At 63.7% G+C, this 7,987-nt stretch overlaps 2 protein-coding genes across 2 annotated transcripts in view; both read left to right on the top strand.

Annotated features, from left to right (window-relative positions):
* The window catches only part of EEF1G (eukaryotic translation elongation factor 1 gamma), a 13,288-nt gene extending 13,137 nt beyond the window's left edge, over positions 1-151 (top strand). The window contains exon 8 of the mRNA XM_042020985.1: positions 46-151. Coding sequence (XP_041876919.1) covers positions 46-151 — 106 coding nt within the window. The remainder of the gene's footprint in view (positions 1-45) is intronic.
* A 2,882-nt stretch (positions 152-3,033) lies between these two features.
* The window catches only part of LOC121661130 (neuroblast differentiation-associated protein AHNAK-like), a 9,310-nt gene continuing 4,356 nt past the window's right edge, over positions 3,034-7,987 (top strand). The window contains exons 1-8 of the mRNA XM_042020986.1: positions 3,034-3,146; positions 3,594-3,747; positions 4,157-4,344; positions 4,476-5,477; positions 5,997-6,176; positions 7,542-7,569; positions 7,792-7,911; positions 7,945-7,987. The exon at positions 7,945-7,987 is cut by the window's right edge and continues 4,356 nt beyond it. Coding sequence (XP_041876920.1) covers positions 3,594-3,747; positions 4,157-4,344; positions 4,476-5,477; positions 5,997-6,176; positions 7,542-7,569; positions 7,792-7,911; positions 7,945-7,987 — 1,715 coding nt within the window. The 5' untranslated portion in view covers positions 3,034-3,146. The remainder of the gene's footprint in view (positions 3,147-3,593; positions 3,748-4,156; positions 4,345-4,475; positions 5,478-5,996; positions 6,177-7,541; positions 7,570-7,791; positions 7,912-7,944) is intronic.

Here is a 7,987-nt window from a genome sequence, read left to right as displayed (position 1 = left end):
GGGATTCCGGCGGTCCCGGGACTGCCGTGGGGGTGCAGGGGGGAGTCCCGTGACCGTCTCGGGGGGCTCCGGTGCCGCCGGGGGCTTGGCGAGGTTCGTTTGTCTCGGGGGGCTCCGGTGCTGCCGGGGGTGTCCCGGGGGGGCTCCGTGAGCGCCGCGAACTCCACGGGACAGAATCGGGGGGGTGGGGGGGCCCACGCGTGTCCCGTGATCGCCCGGGGGGGGGGGCTGGGATCCCGGGGGGAGCGTCCCGGGGGTCTCCCGAGCTGCACGGGACAGCCCCGGGGGGTCCCGCGCGTGCCCCGGGGGTCCCGGGAGGTCCCGGCCGCGCTCAGGGCGTGGCCCCCCCTTCCCCCCCCCTCCGGCCGCGCCCGGGGAGTCCCCGTTGGGGGCGGGGCCGCGGCGATTCCCCCCCCCCCCCCCCCGGGCCCCCCCCCCCGCCCCCCCCCCCCCCGGGCCGCGGGGCCCCCCAAAGGGGGGTCCCGGGGCCGTTTTTGGGGTGGGGGGGATCCCCGGGATCCCGCGAGGGCGCGGCCGCGCGTGGGCGCTCGGTTAATGAGGGTTCGTTAATTAACGCTCATCAGCGCGGGGGTGGGGAGAGCTCGGCGCTTTTGGGGGGGCGTTAATTTTGGGGTTCGCTTGATCCCCCAAAACTCCAAAACCCGAGGGGTCGGTGGGGAAGGAGGGATTTTGGGGGGAGGGGGCGAGGGGGGGGAGGAGGCGCGGGTTCCCCCCGCCCCCCCGCGCGCCCGCTGCGGTTTTGGGGCGCGGCCGCACCCGGGCGCCACTTCCCCCTCTGTCCCCCCCCCTTGGGGACACCCCCACCCCATTTTGGGGGGCGAGGCCACCCCCGAGCCTCCTGGGGACCCCCGAATTTTATTGGGGGGCGATTCCTGCGCGCGCCCCTCTCTGAGCATTTTCGGGCGCACGCGGCGCTTCTGGGGGTTCCCGGGGGGGGTTTTGGGGAGGGGGCCGGGGCGGGGTTTGGGGACACCGCCGGAGTGTCCCGGCGCCACCGCGTGTGGCCGCGGGCAGCGTCCGGGCAGGACCCGGTGGAACCGGTCCGGGACCCTCCCGGATCCCCGCGGTCCCCGCCGCCCGCGGGACTCTCGCTCCAGCCGGTCCGACCGGTACCGGCCGCGGGCCCCGCCCGCTCCTCCTCCTCCTCGTCCTCCTCATCCTGGGGCTTTTTCTCCCATTTTTTCTCACTTTTCCCTGTTTTTTCCTCTGTTTTTTCTCCGATTTTCCTCCCGTTTTTTCCCATTTCCCCCCGTTTTTTCCTCTATTTTTTCTCCCATTTCCCCCCATTTCTTCCCATTTTTTCCCGTTTTTTTTTTTTTTGTACTTTTCCCCCCCCCATTTTCCCATTTTCCCCCCGGTTTTTGGGGATGGTTTTCCGGGATTTGGCGGGGTTTCCTGGGAGGATCCCGGGCCCTGCGTCACCGTCGCCGTCACCAGGAGGTGACACCAGGGGGTCCCTCGGGGAGCACGAGGGAGGATGAGGGGGGTCCTGGGGGTCCCTGGGAGGTGGCGCTGTGACAGTGCCACTGCGGGGGTGACACCAGGCGGTCCCTCGGGGAGCAGAGAGGAGGATGAGGAGGGTCCTGGGGGTGACACCCTGGAGGTGGCACCACGGGGGGGGGGACGACACTGCGGGGGTGACATCGTGGGGTCCTCGGTGACCGGAGGGGAGGGGGAGGGAGGTGCTGGGGGTGACTCTGTGGTGGTGGCACCGGGGGTGTCCCGGGGGCGGCCCCGTGGGGTGACACCCCCTCGGTGACCGGACACGAGGCTGGCGCGGGGCGGTTTGCGGGTGATTAAGGGACATGTGGTGGCCTCAGCAAATTGTCGCTTTGTGGCCCCGAAGCCGCCGCGCTCGGCACAAACACCCGGGGGGGGGACTCTGGGGGGACCCCAAAGCAGCATCCAAGGGTGGGGGTCTCATCAGTGTCCCCGTGTCCCCAAACATCACCCCACTGTCCCCGTGTCCCCCCAGTGTCCCCACACGGCCCCCTGGGTTGGTGGCCGTGGCTTTTTGGGGTGCGGGAGTGGCGCAGGGACACACCGGGGTGACACCGGCCAGGGTGACACGGCTGTGGGTGACACGGGTGACATCTCATCCCTCTGCGGCTTTTTGGGGGCGGGGGGAGGGACACTAAAAATACCGGGAAGGGGCCGCACGTGGTTTTCACCCCAAAAATAGCGCGGACGTTGTGGCGGGGGGGGGTGGCATTGCCGCAGGGACACGCGAAGGTGGCCCCTGTGTCGCCAAGGGGGGGTGGGCCCTCGTGTCACCCCCCCGAGCCGCGGGAGAAGAGGGAAAATCGTGGAAAAATGGTGGAAAAGGCGGGTTTTGGCTCATTTTTGGGCCGGGCCGCTCCCAGCGCTCGGGGCCGCTCTGAGTCACCCCCGGTCCCCCCCCCTGGTCCCCCCCCGGTTCCCCCCGCCCCGCTCTGAGTCACCAACCAGTTTGGCCGCCACCGCGCGGAGCCTTCCAGAGGCTTCCGAGCCCGAATTGTCCCCCTTGGGGACACCCCCGGGGCGGGGGGGGACACCCCAAGGTGGCACCGGGCAGCGCCCCCCCCCATCCGGAGCCCCCCCGGTGCCACCGCCCCGCTGGGGACGGTCGGGAGGTCCCTGCTCGTCCCCGGGGTGTGACAATCCCGGCGCTGTCACCCCCCCACCCCCGCCACTGTCACCTTCTCTGCAGCAGGGACACGCTGGTGGCTCGCGGCCACCCCTGAGGTCACCAGGACCCTCCGTGCTGTCCTCCCAGGGGTCCCCTCCCAGTTTTTGGGGTGGTTTTGGGGCAGGGAAAGGACAAAAAAAAAAAACCCCAGAATTCCCTAAAAACAGTGAAATCCCCTCAAAACACCAGGAACTGATCGAGACGGGGTTCAGGTGGCGCAGGTGACAAGGGACAGGTGACATCCCCACGCTGCCCCACCCTTCCCGATCCCCCCTGCTCTGGAATTCCCACATGTCCCCGGTGTCCCCCCGATGTCCCGTGGGTGTCCCCGGTGTCCCACGGTGTCCCCCGCTGTCCCCTCCAGGCCGGGGAGGTGACGCCGGAGTCGCCGCGAGGTTCCCGAGCGAGGGCCGAGGATTCCTGGGGCTGATCCGGCCGGGACTGGGACCCCACAGAGGTCAGTGGGGCCGGTCCGGCTCCTCCTGACCCCTCTCTGGACCCCAGACCCCGTGTCTGGCCACATCCATGACCCCAAACCCTGTGTCCGACCACTCCCCTGCCCCCAGACCCAGCATCCACCCCTCCCCTTGACCCCAGACTCATTGTCCAGCCCCTCCCCTTGACCCCCGTGTCCAGCCCCTCTTCGGACCCCAGACCCTGTGTCCACCCCCTCCCCTGACCCCAAACCCAGCGTCCAGTCCTGCCCTGACCCCAAACCCTGCATCCACCCCCTCTTCTTGACCCCCAGCCCCCATGCCCACCCTCCGACCCACTGTCCACCTCCAGCCCCCGTGTCCACCCCCTGACCCCGTGTCCAGTCCTGTGACCATCCCCAGCCGCTGTGTCTGTCCCCTGACCCTGTGTCCAGCCCCTGCCCTGCCCCGCTGACCGTGTCCTGGTGCAGATGGAGCGGGAGGAGGAGACGCGGGAGATCCTCCTGCCCAACTGGCAGGGCAGCGGCTCCCACGGCATCACCATCGACCAGACCGATGACGGCGTCTTCGTCCGGCGCGTCCAGCAGAACTCTCCGGCCGCCCGCATGGGCGTGGTCAAGGAAGGTGGGGACAGTCGGGGGCTTTGGGGACACCTGGGACATCCTGGTGGCGCTTGGGGCATTTACTCTTCCACCCCCGTGGGTGGCCACCCCATGGTTCAAGTCCCACCCAAACCTGAGGGTTTTAGGGTTAAAACTGGAGTTTTGGGGACCTTCAGGACATCTTGGTGGCGCCTCAGGAGCTTCTGCCTCTGTCCCCATGGGCAGTGACCCCCCAGGTGCTCTTCCCTGAGGGTTTTGGGGGGAAAAACAAGAGTTTTGGAGCATTTTCATCCATCCTGGTGGCACTTTGGGTGTTTCCTCCTCCCTCCTTGTGGACGATGACCCCCATGGTCACACGCGATGGGGACAGGGTGTCCTGGTGTCCCCCCCGAAATCCCTGACCAGGCCGTCCCCTGTCCCTGTCCCCACAGGGGATCAGATCGTCAGCGCCACCGTCTACTTTGACAACCTGCAGTCGGGGGAGGTGGCGCAGCTGCTGCAGACCATGGGCCACCACACGGTGGGACTGCGGCTGCAGCGCCGCGGGGACCGGTCACCCCTGCCCGGACAGCCCTGCAGACACGAGACCTTCGTGCCCGGCAGCCCCGAGGTCATGCTGGTGAGTGGTGGTGACAGGGGGAGGAAGAGGAGGATGGGGATGAGGGGGAAGGATGAACATGAGGAGGATGGGGATGGGGATGGGGAGGAAGCAGCCTCCCGGTGCTCATGGCGGACATCTCCCATCCCCAGAGCGGCGATGACGAGGAGTACCAGCGCATCTACACCACCAAAATCAAGCCCCGGCTGAGGTCCGAGGAGGGGCCGGACACCGAGGCTGGGGGGATGCAGAGCCGGACCATCACGGTCACCCGCAAGGTCACCGCCTACACCGTGGACGTCACCCGGCATGACGGCGACCTCGACGTCCTCGGTGGCGGCCCCGATTTCAACGTCCGGATCCCGACACCAGAGCTCGGACTGATGTCTGGTGCCGACGCCAGGAAAAGCCCGAGTGGGACTGGGGGGCTTCACCTGCAGACCCCAACAGAGCCGGCACTGCCCCAGAGCCAAATTCCTGCTGGAGAAACTGGAAAATCCATCCCGGGCTGGAAGGGCTCTGGCACCTTCCCGGCGTCGCCCAGGATTGAGGCCAACGGACAGATGGGAGAGCTGGACACGGGATTCCACGCCACAGGGCCCCACGTGTCTGGCGGGGCTCCGTGTCCACAGGGAGAGGTCGCCGGCTCCTCGCCGCCCGTGGATGTGGGGAAAATCAAGATCCCAACATTGAAAATCCCCGAATTTGGGTTCCAGGCTGGCGGTGAAGTTCTGACCCCTGGGATGGACGTCACTTGCTCGCCCGGAGCGGAGGTTTCGTCCCCGTCTGTCAAAGCCCCCGTGCCGCAGGTGGACGTGGCGGTCAAAGGTGCCACCAAGGTCCCCTCCCCTCCGCTGGATGTCCCTGGCGTGGAGGTCCCGGCCCCTGAAGGCGCCAAGGGGAAAATCAAAATCCCGCACATGACCTTCCCCAAATTCACCGTCGCCGACGCCACCGTGGAGGTCCCCAAGGGCGTGGTGGTCCCTGAGGTGGCCCTGGAAGGAGAATGGAAAGGTCCCATGTTCAAGAAGGTGGAAACGCCCCAAATTTCGCTGTCAGACGTGAACCTGAACTTGAGGGGCCCCAGGGTGGAAGGCGACCTCAAAGGACTTGGCCCCAAGGGCCTCCAGGTGGACGTGAAGGGTCCTGAGGTGCAAGTGGCCAGTCCAGGGGGTGGCCTGAAGGGAGTGGCGATGGATGTTGACGTGAAGGGGTTGAAGGGAGGAGTGGACGTATCCGTGCCGACTGTGGGGGGTGAATTGAGGGGGCCTCAATTGGACCTTAAAGGGCCCCAGATTGGGGTGGAGGTGCCTGGAGTTGACATCAACGGCCCCGCGGTGAAGATGCCCGAGATGAGCATCAAAACCCCCCAAATCTCTGTGCCTGATGTCGACCTGAACCTCAAAGGGCCCGGAGTGAAGGGAAATCTGGACATTTCCGCCCCAAAACTGGAAGGAGAACTGAAAGCCCCCGGACTGGACATCAAAGGCCCCAAAGTTGAGGTTGGGAGCCCAGAAATGGAGATCCAGGGGCCCGAGGGGAAACTGAAATTCCCCAAGCTAAAAATGCCCAAATTTGGGGTGAAGGGAGAGACCCCCAGTGTTGATGTGACCCTTCCCAAAGGGGCAGTGGATGTTTCCGGCCCCAAGGTGGACGTCAGCACTCCAAGCGTGGACATCAAAGGCCCCAAAGTGGACATTGAAGCACCCGATGTCGACATTCACAACCCCGAGGGAAAATTCAAGATGCCCAAATTCAAGATGCCCAAGTTTGGGATGCCCGGGGTCAAAGCAGAAGGTCCAGAGGTGGATGTGAACCTCCCAAAAGGCGGCATGGAGGTGTCCGGCCCCAAGGTGGACATTGAGGCACCAAGTTTGGACATCCAGGGGCCTGAAATGCACCTCAAGGCCCCCCAAATCTCCGCTCCTGATGTTGACCTGACCCTCAATGGTGCCAAGGCCAGCGGCGACTTGGACGTGTCCATGCCCAGTTTGAAGGGCCCTGAACTGGATATCAAAGGCCCCAAAGTCAAGGTTGAAGCACCAGATTTGGATGTCCAAGGGCCCGAGGGCAAACTGAAGTTCCCCAAGCTGAAAATGCCCAAATTTGGGGTGAAGGGAGAGAGCCCCGACCTCGAGGTGGCCCTTCCCAAGGGCAAAGTGGACATTTCGGGTCCCAGCGTCACCTTCGACGTCCCCAGCGTGGACATCAAGGGCCCTGCAGTGAAGATGCCTGAGATGAGCATCAAGACCCCCCAAATCTCCATGCCCGACATCGACCTGAACCTCAAAGGGCCCAAAGTCAAGGCAGACCTTGACATTTCCACCCCAAAACTGGAAGGGGAGCTGAAAACCCCTGGACTGGACATCAAAGGCCCCAGAGTTGAGGTTGAAGCACCAGATTTGGACATCCAAGGGCCCGAGGGGAAATTAAAGTTCCCCAAGCTGAAAATGCCCAAATTTGAGGTGAAGGGAAAGAGCCCCGACCTCGAGGTGACGCTCCCAAAGGGGGAGATGGACATTTCCGGCCCCAAGGTGGACATCGATGTCCCGAGTGTGGACGTGGAAGGGCCGGAGGTCAAAGGGAAAGGTCTCAAGTTTAAAATGCCTGAACTCAACGTTCAGACCCCAAAACTCTCCATGCCAGATGTGGATTTGGGATTGAAGACCCCAAAACTGAAGGGGGACGCTGGAATTTCTGGGCTGAAGGGCCCCAAAATCGATGTGAAAGGCCCCAAAGTGGATGTGGAAAGTGCCAAAATTGATGTGAAAGGTCCCAAGATCGATGTGGAAGGTCCCAAAATTGATGTGGAAGGGCCCAAGGTGGATGTGGAAGGTCCCAGGTTGGATGTTGACGTGCCTGAGGTGGACTTGGAATGTCCAGAAGGGAAGATAAAAGGCCCCAAATTCAAGATGCCGAAACTTAACATTAAATCACCCAAAATCTCGATGCCGGACGTGGATTTGAACCTGAAGGGACACAAGGTGAAGGGAGAGGTGGACGTGTCCCTCCCGAAGGTTGAAGGTGATGCCGGCATCAACATCAAGGGGCCGAAGGTGGACGTGGAGGTCCCAGATGTCCACCTGGAGTGTCCAGAGGCCAAACTGAAAATGCCAAAAATGAAATTGCCTCATTTCAACGTGTCCAGCCCCAAGCTGGAAGGGCCCGAGGTGGATGTTACCCTGCCGAAAGGAGAGGTGGACCTCTCTGGGCCAGAGGTGGACATTGAAGGTCCAGAGGTGGACGTTGGAGGAGTGGAAGGGAAATGGAAAGGTCCCAAATTCCGGATGCCGAAGCTGAACATCAAATCCCCCAAAATCTCAATGCCAGATGTGGACTTGAACCTGAAGGGACCCAAACTGAAGGGAGAGGTGGACGTGGCAGTCCCCAAGCTGGAAGGGGACTTGAAAGCTCCAGAAATGGACATTAAAGGGCCAAAAGTGGACGTTGAGGTGCCCAGCGTGGATTTGGAGTATCCTGAGGGGAAGGTCAAAGGCCCCAAGTTCAAGATGCCCGAGATGCACATCAAGACACAGAAGATCTCCATGCCGGACGTGGACATCAACCTGAAGGGCCCCAAGGTCAAGGGCGACGTGGATGTGTCCCTTCCAAAGCTTGAAGGTGATGTTAAGGGTCCTGAGCTGGACATCAAAGGCCCCAAAGT

Source organism: Corvus kubaryi, unplaced genomic scaffold, assembly GCF_017639235.1.
Source record: "Corvus kubaryi isolate FWS band 111438036 unplaced genomic scaffold, C.kubaryi_AGA036_p1.0 37070, whole genome shotgun sequence".
Classification (NCBI taxonomy): Eukaryota; Metazoa; Chordata; class Aves; order Passeriformes; family Corvidae; genus Corvus; species Corvus kubaryi.
The sequence above is the reverse complement of the archived record's forward strand: the minus strand, read 5'-3'. Positions and strand labels throughout refer to the sequence as shown.